At 38.9% G+C, this 19684-nt stretch overlaps 1 protein-coding gene across 1 annotated transcript in view; it reads right to left on the bottom strand.

Annotated features, from left to right (window-relative positions):
- Positions 1–1931: 1931 nt before the first annotated feature.
- LOC124146745 (glycoprotein-N-acetylgalactosamine 3-beta-galactosyltransferase 1-like) overlaps positions 1932–19684 on the bottom strand; it is a 28776-nt gene continuing 11023 nt past the window's right edge. Inside the window, exons 2-3 of the mRNA XM_046517193.2 lie at positions 5764–6422; positions 1932–2355 (exon numbers count right to left, since the gene is read on the bottom strand). Coding sequence (XP_046373149.2) covers positions 2137–2355; positions 5764–6422 — 878 coding nt within the window. The 3' untranslated portion in view covers positions 1932–2136. The remainder of the gene's footprint in view (positions 2356–5763; positions 6423–19684) is intronic.

Raw genomic sequence — 19684 nt, 5'->3', positions numbered from 1 at the left:
CATGGTTTAGGTCGGAAATGGGTTTAGAACACTCTGGTTCACTCTGGCACACTTCAGTTTCGTAGCGGTAATGTCCTGCAAACGGTGACTATCTTTTGCCGGAGTTGGTACAAGCAATCCCTTTGAGGATTCGAATATGTTTAAGGTCGGAAATGGGTTTAGAACAGACTGAGACTCCCCGGCACACGACAATTCCGTAGCGGCGATACCCTGCAAGTGGTGCCTATATTTGACGGATTTGGTACAAGGAAACCCTTTAAGGATTCGAACATGGACGTTTGTGCACAGTGTTACTTGGAGCCCGCCATTGCTGCTTGCAGCCTTTATTATTATTATTATTATTATTATTATTATTATTATTATATTATTATTATTATTATTTGTTATGTCAGTGAAACATTTGATATATGATTATAATTATTGATATTTCTCTAGAAATGAAGGACACAATAATAAATGAAGTACTTCCTGACAAACATTTAGGACAAAATTATTTTGAATGACATATTAACGTGATGTCTTACTACTGGAAATGATCCTGTTTGTCAACGCACCCACGCTAAAGTTGGATATATTGAATACGTCCGCGGCATTTGTCGGCATTGTACGTCACTGGATAGACTGCTCATGTTTGTGATTGATGACTAAGTGTCCCTTACGCAGCTGTTAATGTTTGTTTTTAATGCATCCCAATGTTCCCAAATAGAATTCATAATGTTCGATAAACTGTTGTTCTTATATAGATCGCATACATTTCTCATCAGGTTTTCGGCGGCCATTGTTATATGCATCAATGCGTAGTCTATCAAAATATCGATGTTAAGATAGGCAAGGTTTTTGAGTAAAAATGCTTTCAGAGAATAAAATAGTTATAGATCCAATGTTTCCAATGTATTTTAAACGGTTTGAGTGGACATTGATGCCTGTATGACGTCATGAACGGAACTATAATGACACACACAAATACCGACAATTGGTCGGTATTTCTCCAAGTATACTTGAACTATCGAAGCAAAGCCCTATTTCATGCGTGCCAAACGTGAGTAAAATCACTTGAACATGTACACTTTCCAGATACTTTAATTACCTCTTATGAAAGGGAGTGAGTGAGTATGGTTTTACGCCGCTTTTAGCAATAGTCCAGCAATATCACGGCGGGGGACACCAGAAATTGGCTTCACACATCGTACCCATGTAGGGAATCGAACCCTGGTCTTCGGCGTGACGAGCGAACGCTTTAACCACTAGGCTACCCGACCGCCCCGCTAATGAAAGGGATTTTTTTTTTCTCACATCTGATATACGCATATTTAAGTACATGTACATGTATATTAAAGAATGTATTATCAATAACTTGTTTTACTTTGTCATCGGTCGACTTCCAAGGAATGACTATCAAACAATTACAGTCTGATATAAGGTTTGAATTAGTAAACTGTCCACATTTTTTAAAATGTTATGCGACCACCATCTTCCCGAGGCAAGAGACTATAAAAGTCCAACCAAGTGATCTGGAAATTTTGTTTGTTTGTTTGTTGTTTAACGCCGTACTCAGCAATATTCCAGCTATATGACGGCGGTCTGTAAATAATCGAGTCTGGACCAGACAATCCAGTGATTGACATCATGAGCATCGATCCACGCAATTAAGGTCGATGACATGCATCAACCAAGTCAGCGAGCCTGACCACCCGATCCCGTTAGTCGCCTTTTACGACAAGCATAGTCACCTTTTACGGCAAGCATGGCTAGCTGAAGACCTATTCTACCCCGGAATCTTCACGGGTCTCAGGAAATGTTTGACACCCATGTCGCCTTTCTGGGTTGTTTGCGTTCTCACAATACACCGTCAACATGTTCTGTTTGTTGTCATGTCACACCTAGTCCTTCCTGTTTTCCTAACCATTCAATCCTCAACTCGAGACCTCCTCGTATTTTTGTAATCATCTGTTATTTTCGAAAATCCCCTATTGTTTTCGGAGAGTGTGTCCTCACCACAGCTACATATATAATCAAATGTAATATTGTTTCAAGAATTTTGTTGTCGAACAAATCACACCAGTCACGTAACGTGGACCTCCTGAGTTCCGGGTTTCACATCCACTTGTCTTTTGACCTTCTGAGTTCTGGGTGCCACTACGCATGTCTGTTTACCTGCTGAGTTCCGGGTTTCACATCCACTTGTCTGTTGACCTCCTGAGTTCCGGGTTTCACGTCCACTTGTCTGTTGAGCATCTGGGTTCCGGACACAATGCCATACGGTCGTAAGTGATAGATGTAGAACTCCAGAGCGTGCATCATCTGTGGGGACACGTAGTGGAAGGATATGGCGTAGTCGGAGATGCTCTCTGTGCCCTGAAATAACATTTCCATAAAACGTTGTGAGACGCTCATGCATAATTGCATGTAGACATTTATTCTATACGTACGAATAAGAGTTGTCAAGTTTGATTCATAGTTGAAACTCGTGATCACATTAATAATATGCTCGATTATAAAATACTTCTATCCCAGAGGATATTTTTACTGTTTGTCTTAGCAAATAAAAAGTCCATTCCAAAACAAGCAAACTGTAGACTGCAATTGTATATATCTTTTCAAGGCCATGCTACATTTTTCAGTTGCAAAAATGAGTTCACAGTTCGGTTGATATTCTATGGACTGCAATAAATTAGACATAAGGGAATATATAGTACGGCAAAACGCTATTTTACCTTGTAATACTATCACAATATTAACGTATTAAGCTTCATCAATAATAGATAAATTATTTACAAAGTCTACATTTGAAATACTATAATGGGTAGGTTTCTCGGCAGGATAAAATCAACGGATTAAAACGATATCCGTTTGGGTCATATGCGGATAGAGATGCAAAAATATCAAAGGTCAAGTAGGACTACTTTCACTGTTTATAAACAAACATGGCGTCGCCCTCGTCATTCGGCGATCGAGTCAGAATTAACCATCGGGAATCTGGATAAACTGCAGGGATAATTGCTATCATTATCAAAAGAACAGTCTAATATACTGAAAGTCAGTGTCTAACTGTGACGTAGCTAAGGCATTTTATAAGTTTTGGCAACTTTGGAGACATAAATTTCGAAACAATTTTGCGAGGGCACGAGGCCTAGCCAAACCGGATCAGTAGCCATATCTGTGCTTGTAGACCTCTGCGGCTTGAAACTTTCTCCACAAATTAAAATAGTTGTATTTGGCCGAAATATGTTTGAATTGTTACCTTGTTTGGTTTTGTCGCTGTGTGTACATCTGACTACACTTCTTAACGTTATAACAGGACAGACCGATTGTCAACAACGTCTGACCGTGACCGTGACGTCTCATAGACTAGGGTTAGAGTAGCTTCCCTTTGACAAAGGGCAGTTACTCTAGCGGACAGACTGATGGGTTGCCGCGAAAGGCAATTAAAAACAACTGTTGTTTTGCGTATATGTTGCTTCGCCACTGTATAACAAACAGATTTCAGTTGGAACTATATTGGCTACTGTCACTCTCCGACTGACACATCACTTACCCTGTGACGTAAAAAATATTAATGCGCGCATTCCAGGAAAACTCGCAATGTTTCGGTAATGTTTGTGAGAGAGGGAAAGCGATTTTAAAGCACAGAATTAAAGAATGACATTAAATGATAAAGAGGTTATCACGCTTGTGTGTTTGGAGATGGTAAATATCCTGCCAAGGCTCGCTAAATACAACGTTTATTCCTAATGCAGGACATTTACCATCCCAACACACACTCGCGTGTATTATACATACTACTGACAAGACATAGATAGGTATTATACATACAACTGACCAGATACAGATAGGTATTATATGTAGTACTAACCAGATATAGATAGATATTATACATACTACTGACCAGATATAGATAGGTATTATACATACTACTGACCAGATAGAGATAGGTATTATATGTAGTACTAACCAGATATAGATATATATTATACATACTACTGACTAGATATAGATAGGTATTGTACATACTACTGATCAGATAGAGATAGGTAATATATATACTACTGACCAGATACAGATAGGTATTAAATGTAGTACTAACCAGATATAGATAGATATTATACATACTACTAACCAGATATAGATAGATATTATACATACTACTGACCAGACATAGATAGGCATTATACATACTACAGACCAGATAGAGATAGGTATTATACATACTACTGACCAGATAAAGATAGATATTATACATACTACAGACCATATAGAGATAGGTATTATACATACTACTGACCAGATATAGATAGGTATTATACATACTACTGACCAGATATAGATAGGTATTATACATACTACCGACCATATACAAACAGGTATTATACATGCTACTGACCAGATATATATTTATATAGATATTATACATACTGCTGACCAGATATAGATAGGTTTTAAACATACTACTGACCAGATAGAGATAGGTATTATACATACTACTGACCAGATATAGATAGGTATTATACATACTACTGACCAGATATAGATAGGTATTATACATACTGCTGACCAGATATAGATAGGTATTATACATACTACTGACCAGATAGAGATATATATTATACATACTAATGACCAGATATAGATAGGTATCATACATACTACTGACCAGATATAGATAGGTATTATACATACTGCTGACCAGATATAGATAGGTATTATACATACTACTGACCAGATATAGATAGGTATCATACATACTGCTGACCAGATATAGATAGGTATTATACATACTGCTGACCAGATATAGATAGGTATTATACATGCTACTGACCAGATATAGATAGGTATTATACATACTGCTGACCAGATATAGATAGGTATTAAACATACTGCTGACCAGATATAGATAGGTATTATACATACTACTGACCAGATATAGATAGGTATTATACATACTGCTGACCAGATATAGATAGGTATTATACATACTGCTGACCAGATATACATAGGTATTATACATACTACTGACCAGATAGAGATATATATTATACATACTACTGACCAGATATAGATAGGTATCATACATACTACTGACCAGATATAGATAGGTATTAAACATACTGCTGACCAGATATAGATAGGTATTATACATACTGCTGACCAGATATAGATATATATTATACATACTACTGACCAGATATAGATAGGTATCATACATACTGCTGACCAGATATAGATAGGTATCATACATACTACTGACCAGATAGAGATATATATTATACATACTACTGACCAGATATAGATAGGTATCATACATACTACTGACCAGATATAGATAGGTATTAAACATACTGCTGACCAGATATAGATAGGTATTATACATACTGCTGACCAGATATAGATATATATTATACATACTACTGACCAGATATAGATAGGTATCATACATACTGCTGACCAGATATAGATAGGTATCATACATACTACTGACCAGATAGAGATATATATTATACATACTACTGACCAGATATAGATAGGTATTAAACATACTGCTGACCAGATATAGATAGGTATTATACATACTGCTGACCAGATATAGATAGGTATCATACATACTCTGCTCTACACGTTTCTTTCGCTCGTACAGAAACTGATGAAACCTCGAAGCTGATTGAATGATCAGAAAGTTTCCCTGATGCAACAGGGTATAGTACGGGAGAAACATATCTGAAATAAAATACTTCTCCAAACACAGAAAATATTTTGAGTTTGTCTTACCTTCTTAGCACCATTTGCATCGTATTTGTAATACCACATCGGGAAGCCACCAAACAGATGTGCCTCGGGGTTAAAACAGTGGAACCTGCTCCCCCCCATGGCGTCTGTAGAGTTGACTGTCTTCACCCCTAGGTTCTCCATGCACTTGCCGAATACTACATCTTCTGAACCACCATCACGGCTGCACAATTTGGGATCACGACCCTTCTCCCCATATCTCCTCAACGCTTCCTTACTCAGCACATAACCCCCTCCGCCGCTGTAGTACCCTTGTTTAACGATCACCTTAAAAAGATGGCCAAAAAATACAGGTTCGGATTTGTTTTCGGACGTCAGAAAGTACCGGAGGTTTTCTAAAATAACATATGTGTCATCGTCAGCCTTCATGAACCAATCAGCATCATCAAAGTGGTTTTCGTAGATGTAACGGAAAGCCTGCATCGTTTTGGCTGTCAAATGCTGCCGACCTTCCGACACGTTTAATCCGATTGTAGGGAACTTTGGATCCGTCACAGAGCTCATGAAGAGCACTTTGTTGCAGCGCCTGCTCCATGTGTCGCGAACTACACGTGCTTTAACATCGAGATTCTTAGGGGACGTCATAATCCAGCAGAGTACACGCTCCTTTTGATACAGAGCCTTGGATATGGCATCATCATCTGTTAAAACAAATTAAGAATCAGTTATTCCTGTTTGAGCTATTTCGTGAAATAACATCACACAGTGAGAGTGGTAGATTGATGTATTGCAGCTATATATAGGCGAGAAAGTAGGTAAGTAGGGCTTTACGCCGCATTCAGCAATGATATCTCAACTTCTCTCAGATATATTAAGTGTCTCTATTAAACAAATAGCGCCTTCGTACATAAGATATCTTTAGCGCCACTATATTTCAGAGATGTCACTATATCCCAGAAGCATGCGAGTTCCTCCCATATGAGATACATTACGTCCTCGTATCTCACACATGTGTAGCCTTATCTCTCAGCATCATCACAGCGCGGATAGGTTAGATGAAGACATCTCAGAAACAACAAGACGCCAAGTGATCGACAACCATTTTAAATATGTTTTTGTCATATAAAACTTACCTGAAGATGCCAATCAAACTTATGGTTAGAACTTAAGCTTGTGAGAACAAGTTTCGTAACTAAATGATGAAACCTAGACAAAACGTTTCATTCGATATTAATCTTTATAGCATATCATTAACGAAAATGTAAATATTGAAACAGGGCTGTATTATGTATGATATTTGATGTGCAATCAAAGTTTATCAATAGTACACGCTCATTTGAAGTCCAACATTTGTTTTATATTATGCTCCAGAAACGAAATGCGACAGTATGTTCGCGTGTGTGTATGACGGTATGTTATATTGACTTTAAATTTGGTTTCTCAGCCAATACTCTGTATGTATGTTACAAGGGTTGAGCAAAATTCTTTTTGTGAAAATCTATTTACAAAACAATTTGATGGGATTTCGTGAAAGGTACTATCATTTAAGTTCCATCATTGACAAGCAGTGTTTTATGCACAGTCAAAGACTCAGGAGCCATGGTATAAAATGTGGAATCGAGGTCAAAAATAATATTGATTATATATTATAGATTAAATGTCACATATCGTTATGTTGACTAGATGTCCTACAAATGTTGAATAGTTGGCGTGTCTATTTATTAATTTTATATAAAATTCAAAGTGTACAGGATATACCCCAGGTCGATCTTACGTCAATGGTTGTATTCTTATGATTATGGTAAGGGTTGTGTTCATACATATAACATCTACTTAACATAATAACACACATATATCATAAGAGAAACTCGGCAAGATCGGTTACACTGTGTGAATAAAACTAGACTCCAGTTCGAACGCCCGTGCTGCTCGAGTAGTATAGGTAATGTGGGTTCTGCAGCAACCCCACTGGAGCCAGATTTATATACCTATCCTGCTACTACAGATGGAAATATGTATGCAAAAATGATGATGCGATTCAACGATCGACATGAGATTAAACTAAATTGTAATGAAAATATTCTCTATTATTTTTATTCATACGCATACCATTATTATGAACAAAGTGATATTCAACATTTTTACTAAGTTCTTCGTTCATTTTACTGAGAGACCAGACTATGTAAGCATTCGTCTAAATTATTGTGGTGTCATCCAACGTGATCCAGCAATCTATTTTTAATCTCCAACCATTTCTTTGGTTTTGGCACGGAATAATTGACGCGCTTGTTGTCTGCCCTGTTCTAAGAACTTTTTTTTCTCGTCTTCGCTAATACCACTGGTCTTACGATATTTGGATCGAATCTGCTGCTTTATTGCATTGTATTTGGTTAGTTCTGACAACAGTGCTGTAGAAATATGATCCTCAATGCTATTCAACTTTGCTTCGGCGAGTATCCGAATATTACCATGTTTTAATGCTTTCTTTTGCAACTTATGAGAAATATATTTTATCGCTATTCCTGCCAGTCCTGAGACTCCGGCGGCTACATCCATACCAAGTATGATAGGCACAGCGATTATAGTTGATAATAAACCAACACCGGCTACACCGAGTCCAAAGCCAGCCGTTACAAGCGCAGTGTCAACTCCGTCGAGAGCCTTCACAGCTCTGCGATACTTTTTATACAATCCAAGTCTCAACTCCCTCTCCTTCTCTATTCGATGTTTCATTGGGCTTATTTGATGTTATCGAAATCCACCAACAGTATCCATCTTTTCAGATGCTTCATCGAGCGCCGGATATGAACCCATAGTGTATATTATTATATCATATAATAGTCTTTAATTGGTCTTGCTTCAATGTTTTGAGAGTATACATCAACCTTATTAAATGTATATTATACGGCATAAATATCTTAGTAAGAGAAATGCTATCACCTTTAATAATTTTGACACCCTCAAGGGTTGCAACGGTTGATACTCCCATATAAATAATACTGCAACGCTCGTGTTTCTTAAGCCATTTAATTGATAGACCTGGTAATATTTCGAAGGCATCTACCGGTGTATCTCCAAATAAGACTTCAATAATAATTGTAGAAAGAGCAGGTATAGCATTCAAGTTCTGTTTTATATCATTGAATTCAGTAACCAAACTAAAACTAACATTTTGTACTGCCGGACCACTCAATATCATATGACCTAGGTTTTCTGGCAGGGGAGAGACTAACTCACTTTTTCGTTTTGATGGGATATAAGCCCCGAGTACGATCCCACTATTTATTATCTTAGTTTAATCATGTCCCTTACCCGTGATCACATATGGTGGGACAATGACGATATTCAGTAGCCACTCGATTTTTGCTTCGACCATAGTCCATTCTCGTATTATCATCATTGCGAGTAAGATTGTACGAAGTGTTTTTATTGAGTCTACTAACGTCAACATCACTTAAATCTCCTAGATTAGCTGTGAATGTAATTTCTTTCCGCTTGTATACATTATCTTGTAAGTGTAAAGCGCTTAACTTGCCATCGGTACCGGGTTTACCGAATCCTTCTGTGTCTCCGAGACCGGAAAGCGCAATTGTATTACATTGTCTAAGGTTATGCGTTCCAGGGCCTAATGAATTAACCATTATTTATAATATGAAGTGTTACACTCAAGTATCCTATATGTACAGGTTGGTGTTTTACATCTAATACAGAAATTTTAAGGTCTGAAATAATACCGCGCTTTAATTTTTTATATTGTAATGATGAGAAAGATTCCGTTCTATCGCTATTATATTTTTCATCTTTGACTGGAATGGCTCTAAGCAGAGTTGAAGGACTTTCGAGTTGAATATTATCTGTTGTACTTATCTGATCAAGATGGATGGGAACTAAATTGGGAAATCTAATTTCATACACTGTTGGGTTAGATTGTATTATTACTCCTGCTCTACTAAGTCCAAGTGTTTCTGCTATGTCCGGGGCAAGAAGTCTTCTCCAGTGTTAAAAATCAGCATCCCATTCGACTCATTTTGTGTGAAACTAACTCCATTAGGCTTAAAAATTTCATCATTGAGTGAGCATACGCTGTAATACCCATTAGGTATAATAATGGGAGTTCTTTTTCTATTGTCAATATTAATTAGTTGTATCATATTATCATTTCTCGCAGCACTTATATTGGTCCACCGCGGTCCATAGCGGTCCATAGCGACTTCAAGTTGACCAGCCGAGTTATCGATAGTGTGAAGCAGTTGAATAGACTGACCATTTGTTATTCCCGGGAGTGTAACATACATATAAAATATACAAAGATACTATATCATAACTTAAATATGAAATCAACTTACATTACTAAACAGTCGATTTTAGTAAGTGCCTCTGGTGCTAATTGTTTTGTTAAATTCGCTGATATCTTTGAAAAATACATGGTCACGGCAACTAGCGATAAAATGGTGCATGATTGGTTCCACAATCCGATGCAATTTTGGCAGAACCAGTTAAATTTTGCCATATGGTGTGCCACAACAGGATGAGGTGTATCTCTTAATGCCCCAGGATTTGAACTGAATAAGTCTGTTTTATTATTTCCCGTTTACTATCAGATTAGACGTATACTTAAAGAAATTAGTGCCCCATTACCGCAGGATCGAGCATGGAATTCATCAAATAATCCATACAATAAGAGGGCCTTCGAACGTATTTGTAATGAATTTAATGTTTCAACGGGTAAAGATTGGCGTATTAAAGGAGCTAGCCATGGTCTAGGTGTTCCATACAGTGGACAAAAAACTGTTAAAGTAGAAAGTGATATTTTAGCTAAAGAAATGGTAAAAAAACCAGTAGATCCACTCAGGTGGTCGCATAGAAGCAAACTTTATGTAAGATTACATAATATTTTCTTAAAAACTCATAAATGGTATCACAACTGGCAACTTTTTAATAATGATTGGAGGGAAGATATTATGAGTTTTAAGAGTGGCTTGCCTTATATTGTTACAAAGTTTGTGCATCCAAACGATATAACAGACGCTTGGAATGAATTTCTATATGATAAAACAGAAAATAATTTTACTAACCCAGGATTTGAAAGAGTTAATGAATCAATAAGAACGTATGTATGGGCAATTCTTGGTGCACAATCGCAAACACGAACGGGAATAATTGGTTCTGGGACGGCGCTCGATGCGCAAAAACAGTTTGTTGCAAACGTATTAATTCACCAGTTGACATACCATCTTCTATAAAGCGTTATCAAGATGTATTACAGTATGCTCAATCCAAAGTAGACTACGTTTATGCGCCGGAACTATACATGTCTCCGAGTAATATGGAACTTAAGATCGGTCAAGTGATAGGCTATAATAATTAAATTGTTATTGCTACCGATCAACAAAAACCAGGTATAAATTCAGATATTAATACCGAATTTAAAAACGCAAACAAACACAGGTGAAACGGGAATAGTAGAACCACAGTCACCACAACAGCCATCTACTGACGCACAACCACATATTACAGCTAAAAATCAACAATATCGATGAAAAAATAGCGCTTATAGTAGGTGGAATCGCGGCTGGTTTACTCATGATTTGGATAAATAGTTCTTAATGAACTGATTTGGACAGATAGTCTTTAACGGATAAGTACAACAGCCCTGCAATTGCTATGATCAGTGCCCACAAGTTTTGACTGAGCCAAGTAGCGGTCTTAGCTAATGAATTCAAGAGCCAGGAAACTATACTCCCTATTATACCGGGAAGTGCAGATGCGGCTTTCCCAGCGAGCTTTCCCAGTGCTTCTCCTAATGCTTTTAAATGCTTTTTTATCCACTCTTTTACACCATTTTTATCACTAGGAGGTGTGCCACCTCCTGTACCACCTCCATCGGTTAACGCGAGAGTCAAAGTCGATATAATAAATCCCAATGCAGTTAAATTACTGACAATGGTTATCCCCTGTTCTCTGAACAATGTTTTAATTTTATCGGCCAGTGTAGTATCATCGTTGAGGACATGATCGATAGTTTCTCGAATTCGACTTATTTGTGAACGAAGTGCCTTTCTATTACTCGAAGCAGCTTCGAGGCGGGCCGATCTTTCGTCTTCTAAGTTACGCAATCTTTCTGCAATGCGGCGTCTACTGAATTCATCACCCGCCTGTTCAAGTTTTGTTTTCTCATCGTATATGCTTGTCGAGTTCAGATAGCTTGGCTATATTATTGATGAGTTCTCCCCGCATTGTTTGCATTGCCTTGTCAAGACCTCGTAATTCCCTAATACTGAGCCCAGAGTATCACTGCAAACACGAAAACGTCGTTTTTTCCGTATATGGTCATTGGACGGGGAAAACGACGTTATTTGGACGCTTTCAAACCATCGTTTTTTCCGTCCAAATAACGTCGTTATTTGACATCGGAATTTACTGGGAGAGAACGATATCATCAAGCTCCTCCCTTTCTTGATTGACATTGTCAATCAAGCCACAGCGTCTTCCGGTATTTCTACTTCTCAGATTTCATTGGTAAGTTCTCGCGTGTTAGATTACAGGCCCGAGTTTGAGTTTGAATGCAGGGGTGACTGTCAAGTATCCCCTTTCACGTGTGCGAGTGACAGCCCATGACATCCCCACAAGCGGTAGAGACTTTCACAAGGATCAGCTCATCGGTGGCCAATTACCAAAACGTGTGGTCCTGGGACGAGCCACTTCATGCCATCTACCGGGGCACCCTGGACAGAGATGACTTTGCCAGATTGGGATGGCAAAAGGATGACCCCTTTTACCCCAAAGCCTACATGGTCAACACAGATTCAAGCGATCAACCTGGCACACACTGGGTGAGCATCTGGATCCGTGGAAATGATGGATAGCTATGGACTGTAATCATTACCTCTGTTTAAAGAGACTTTGAGTCGCATGGGTCACATTCAACAACGATGGAATACACGCCCCTTACAACATGGATACAGCACGTTGTGTGGCGTGTACTGTCTCTACATGCTGACCTATCGCGTGCGTGGGTGGACTTTTAATCAAGTGTTAGATACGTTGGACTGGAAGGACACCGCCAAGAATGATGCCACGGTATTAGCATGGTTTCATACCAAAGTGTCTACCTCCGTTCCTGTGGATGAGATGCATGCCTTTCGACTGAGTGCCCAGACGCGTACCCTACATCAAAAGAACCAACCTTTCTGCCCTTATTGACCTGACACTTGTTCACTGAACCTACGATCACCTGACTGTCAACGTTCCTGTTTGAGGAGTGTACATACGTTCACTGCGTTTTAGGAATGACCAAGTGACAAAGTTCCTGTTCACTGCGTTTTAGGAGTGTACATACGTTCACATACGTGTACATACGTTCATGTTCACAAAAATCACAGGGACGCCTCTAATCCTGTGACTTTTTGTTTTGTTGTGTTGGTTCATGTGAGCGGGGGATTAAAAATGTGAACAAACATAAGTGTTATTTTGTCTGTAGGATGGAAATCGCCATGCACACCCCAGAGAAAAAAAAAAGCAAAACAAGATCAACATCTGACCGCTTCCTGCATTCCTACACTACGTCCATGTCTTTGCATGTCGATTCACCTTTAGAATTCAGGCAACACCTTTAGAATTCCACAACATGATCGTAGCGCTAAGGTGATCGCCACACACCTACTGTAACTTAGACAAACGACTGTCATTGCGCTACAATACGATCGCCTTGTGGAACGAAACCTTACACCTCAAAGTGTACAATCACATCATCATACCCGAAGAGTGAGTGAGTGAGTATGGTTTTATTCCAGCAATATCACGGCGGGGGACACCAGAAATGGGCTTCACACATTGTACCCATGTCGGGATTCGAACCCGGGTCTTCGGCGTGACGAGCGAACGCTTTAACCACTAGGCTACCCGACCGCCCCTCATACCCGAAGATGTCATTTGACAAAAAAAAAAAAAAAAAAAAAATGAACATCAAGGATTTTACAGGCGCTATTTTCAATTTTGATCTTTTCCTATTGTACGAGCGCTTCTTTGGGTCGCCCCTCCTCCCCGGAACCGGATGTGCCGCCCTCTGCGCAGAACCCAAACTGGTTACCCTAGTGGGGCTATCAACTACTGACCATATACACTGACATTATGTCACATGTTTATCAGTTGACAAAGACGACATAAGCCGTTCCATCATCACAAGAAACCCTTGCCAAATGTAGCGCCAACTGCACGATTCCGACAACAATAGGAACATGTTTCATTATTCACCATAAAAAATGATGACACTAGGTGCTCGCAAAAAGGCGAGCTCATCCCGATCCACTAGTGGCACCCGCCACATGCAAAAGCAAGCCAATTGATCACCCGAAAAGGCACGGAAACACACGGTACAAGTCAAAATAGAGAATTGCATCAGACATCATTTTGGTCATTGATACATCAAACCTGGAAATGCCGTCTACACGTCCAACACAAAGCCCAAGCCAGGAACCGAATCCTTTGAACCCGCCTAAATACTCCCTGAGCACTAAGCTGTTCTGTTAATAACATACATTTTCCCCTAACCTAAAGTAATCTATACTAGTTCTGAAGTAAATTGTATTTACCCGCATGAATCGCCTTATGTCATTTATTGCCGATAAACAGAATATGCACACTTTCTGACAGTAATCTATGATAAGTCACGCACCAAACCTTTACTCTCTATATACATGTTGCTCTTACTTAAAACACTATTGGGCTAACAAGATACGTATATTAAAGTGCCATGCTTTCCTGATGTGCTATCATTCTAATTTGAAATAATGACATAAATAATTACCACTCAATATTTTTCAAGGTCGGGTTAATCACAAACATATTTGAATATATACAACAGCTATACTTACTTATCTTTATACTTAAAAGCATTAGGTTTGTCTGTCATACAGATCCCGAAACAAATATGTCCAATACAGCCCAAAATTTGGCAAAATTAAGAAAGTCTCTTGGCTCCTTTTTATTATATTTTACAACTATTGTTTAACAACTGTTTTTTTTCAGTAAAATATGTTCATTTCAGAGATTAGATGTTATTCTAGCATCAGGTCTGTGGTACGTTCACTGCATCGGCGTTGACATAAAAACGATATTTACATATATAAATACATAAAGAGGAAATGCTTAGCATTTTTCTTTTAAGAAAGAATGGGGGACTTGCTTAATACATATGTATGTGGACATATATGTATGGACATTTGGATGAATATAGTCGTAGATGATTGTAGAAAGTGCATGAAGAAAATGGAATAATTATGTGAGTAATTTGGTAAATACCACGTTTAGCAAAATATTCAGCCATATTGCGATATTGGTTTCCAACATACTAGATTGACCATGAAGTTATGACTTAAATTTGGACCTGGCTTTCTGGTGTGATGTAACACCCCATAATCTCCGGTAGAAAAAGAGCTAAACGCACGATTAAAGATCACGAGATGAAACTGATGTATACATCTGGACATATATTTGCGTAGTATTACAACGTTAATTCATCAGTATATATGTATTTTGCGCAAAAGGATATTGTGAATCGACGCTGACATGCGCATTTAACCTATTCACCAGTGCTGTAATATTTAATTCATTTGTCTTTTGATACATATCGATAGGAACATGGAGAGTCTGTCTGAAGAAATATAGACATGCATGGGATCTTTCCATAGTTGTACTTCACGGTTAGACTACCGCTTAGACTCTGAAAATATATTATTTTGGTTAAAACGAGAAACTATATTCAAATATAAAAGGAGCCCAAGTGAGATGGAAACTTCAGCCTGAACCTGTTGAACATCTAGGCTTGCACTGCAGTAAGACCTAGGCGGATCGCCGTCGTGATCTTTAGAGCTACGAAATTAGAGCCATCTGAGAAAGCGACACGACACCTGCTTGCACCCATCAGATACCAGTCTCTACTGTCACTACTTCTCTCCTCAAACGAAAAAAAAATAGGAAAAATGTCGAAAGTGTATATTTTTAATCCTTCTAATTTACTATTTAGATACATGAGTGAACTTTAAAGTAAATATATGTATCTCATGTTCAAAAATGTATTATAGGTATCTGTGATGCTGGTACCGTTTTGTCGCCATTGTATAGCTTTTGTGGAGTTATTATGAATATCAAATACATGTCTTGAAATATAGACTTGTAAAAGAGTTCATCAATGAACCATATGTAGTCTAACACATTTAATTGGCGTGTATGGATATATTATCCATTTACTTATACACACTTATTATGGACATATACAGAATTTCATTGTACCTTATTATTAAAAAAAATACCCGTGAATAGACCTTCAACAACCCATGCTTGTACGAAGGTTCGTAGTATCTTAATCGGGGAAATTATGTTTTGATTTTAATTGGTTCAACAAAACTAAACTATAAATATTCTGGTTCGTAAAACTAGTATCTCATTAGGTAACTTATGTTTACTCAAAATATTTATGATCTCTATGTTCACAACATGTCTGAACGACTGCAAAACTTTTCACTAACTGTGATAACTGGTTTAACTACCGTAGCAAACCTTTATATCTTCACAGATACCCGCACTATGGTGTAGAGTTTGGGAAGTTATATACAATGTAACGTAGCGCAACTGAGACCGGGAACCAGGTTTGTTGTGTAGGAAATTAATAGACCAATCAGCGTTCGCGTCTCACGGCGGAGAAGGGAGTTTTCCAGTCGTGTATATTGCACGGCATTGGTCCACTATTTTGCACGATATCGTGTATATAGACGGTCCGCTCCCCGGGCGATCACTGCACTAGAGGAATGTGGATTGTTGATGAGGTACAACGTGTTTGGAGCTGGGAGTTGAACACTAAGCACTTGTAGAGCAGAGCTCACCATAAAACGTCATGGACGCGCGGACGGACTTGTGTTTTCAATTTAAGACGCACATGTATCAGGTTGAACCTTTAACACTGATATAACTTGGTTACCGCTCCCTAACTGTAACATTAACTGAACTTTGCGCCTTTTATACATATTTGTGATGGGGCGACAATGCGACAACGAGACATATTTTAACATTGAAAAATGTCGCGTAACGGCATTGTCGCCCTTTTGTAAAATATAGAAAAAGATTATTCAAAGAGCGACAATGCGACAACACGACAATGCGACAAATGGCCAAAATGTCGCGTTGTCGAATTGTCGCGCTTTTGCTAATTTTTTACACGTTTTGCTTGTTTTTGTAAGGGCGTCAGTGCGACAATATGACAACGCGACAATGTCTCTTCCAATATTCCACAGTGATCCGTGCAAATAAAACTGAGTTATGAAATAGAAGTCTAACATGCCAATTAAAAGATAAAGTGTAAAAATGCGCTGATGAGTTCATCTGCATGCCGACTCTATACGCTGTGATTAACAATAATGCTCTGAGTCAATACATTTTTTCAAATGTATGACACGTATTACCTATGGACTACTGTAAGAGACATTCTCGCGATCTCGACCTTTGGAAACGAGCTAAATATGCCAAAAACACGAGAATGCGAGATCGCGAGAACGCGAAATTTGGACAAAATATCGCGTTCTCGCGACCTTGCATTCTCGTGTTTTTGATACATAGCACTTTTTGTCAACCGTCGACAACGCGAGAATGCGACATTTGGACATGATGCAAAATCTCGCAATCTCGACTTGTCAAATTAGGCCACAAAAACACGAAATCGCGAGAACGCGAGAATGCGACATTTCATTTTCTCGCGATCTCGCGTTCTCGTGTTCTCGTGTTCTCGTTTTTTTAGACGCTGTCCGTGCGCATGCGTAGTATCATAAGGTAAAGGCGCATGCGTACGTTAGCAGTCCGGTGGCCATGCTTCTTTCATGCTCTTCACGTTCGAAGGAGCATTTAGCAAACTTATGACTTCAGCTTGAAAATGCTATCATGTAATTTACAAACACAAAGTCCCATGTATCGTAGAGTCCTTTCCCTTTGGTACAGTTTCCTATGTACTTTAAATTAAAACCCTCAACATGCTCATTATAATTTAACAAAAGAAATTGTGTACATGAATGTCCAGTGATAGTGAAAACATAAAAGTGTGAGGAAGCTGGAAACAAAATATATCACTGTCAGTGAGAGAGTAAATATTGCTTAAAGCCACATCAGCAGTATTGCAGCTATTCGCGGCTGCACTGTCAATTACAGGAATAATCACAGGCCAGTGATTTTCTCCATGAGGCAATATTATACACGGCTAGCATATTCATCAAAACAAAATTCTCAAAGACCAATTTGTAGCATTCGGCTAAAATGAGATTGTCCGATGTTTTTACACGACACTATAGTTGCTACTTTGGGCCATACAAAATTAATTAATAGATTATCATCGTCTCCCACCTAACTTACAAAACATCCCGCCTTACTTAATTCTATTGCCGCAAAGTTCCTAGAAATAAAAATATCGCCAATATGTGTGTTCCTACTCCGTACACGTAGCCCTACTGAACACGCATGATACATGTCAATCGCACCCTTCGACAGCAATTGTACACAGATGCCCTAAATAGTTCGATAAGAAAACAATAAAATGTTGAAAATAAAATGCGTTCCGTCTCCCATGTATTTTAAAATTCAATCAAACTCTAACTACTAATTCACTGCGGCCTTGACAGGGACTGGATCTGAATAAGTGAGTGAGTTTGGCTTAACGCCGCTTTGAACAGTATTTATATTTCAGTTATACCCTGGCTTGTCAGCTTGAAATGGGACGAAACCCACCATCATAGGTTTCTGGCACGCCCAAGAAACGCAACTCTACACAGCGAATTGCGACGCCTCAGACACTAGATGACTGTATAGGTAAATTGCCGAAAAACGCGAGAACGCGACATTTGTCAAGAAAAAAATTCCATATGACTGTATAGGCAATTGCCACAAAAGCACCAGAACGCGAGATCGCGAGATCGCGAGATCACGACAAGTGTCGCAATCTCGCTATCTCGCGTTTTTGAAAATAGTTGCACATAACTGTATGGGCAATTGACACAAAAGCACGAAAGCAGGAGAACGCGAGATCGCGACATTGGTGAAGTGTCGCGTTCTCGCGTTCTCGTGTTTTTCAAAATATTTACAATGAACTGTATTAGGCAATTGACACGAAAACACGAGAACGCGAGATCCGGGAGTAGTGCACTTTACCGGGCGCGCTTTTTCAGATCCAATTAGCGCTCTGCTAATTAATGTGTTAATTAGCCGACGCTCTACCACTGGACCACAGACGCTATCACATGTAATCAGTGCTCGTCTAACAGGTCATTAGAATCCCCATTGACATGCATGCGTAATTCAGTAAACAATGAATTGCGCATGCGTGTGACGTCACTGCCCGCTCTCCCATTCATCTTTTCTTAAAACCACACCCGCAATTGTTTATGTCAACATGACCGACTAATGGGATTAACTGGATTAACGCTTGAAAAGGTAAGAATTCATGGCTAACCCTTGCCCAAAGCCAGCTGACCCTAATGACCGAAAACGGGTGTTGGATCGTAAAGACGTGTAAGTTTCCCTAAGACCGAAAAACGGGTGTTTGATCGTAAAGATGTGTAAGTTTCCCTAAGACCGAGAACGGGTGTTTGATTGTAAAGATGTGTAAGTTTCCCTAAGACCGAAAACGGGTGTTAGATCGTAAAGCGAGAGTCACCAGAGCGTGAGGCACGGTAACGGTATAACGAGACAGCGGTGGCACTATTGCGCGGTAATTGAGCGGATAGTAGAGCTCGAGCTGCGCCCGGTAAACTGCATTGTTGCCAGAATTTGATTCATGTAGCGATTTGCTGTCAAATTTCCCTGAACCACAACCAAGTCAGATCTCGTGGTGTAGGATATATATACAGTTTTTACACGTGCACGTTCCTTAGATAAGGAACGTGCACGTGTAAAAACTGTATTTTTCTGTCAACCAAAGAAGATCTTC

This window comes from Haliotis rufescens, unplaced genomic scaffold (assembly GCF_023055435.1).
Source record: "Haliotis rufescens isolate VD_foot unplaced genomic scaffold, xgHalRufe1.0.p SCAF_10, whole genome shotgun sequence".
NCBI classification, from domain to species: domain Eukaryota; kingdom Metazoa; phylum Mollusca; class Gastropoda; order Lepetellida; family Haliotidae; genus Haliotis; species Haliotis rufescens.
This window is presented reverse-complemented; position numbering and strand designations above follow the sequence as displayed.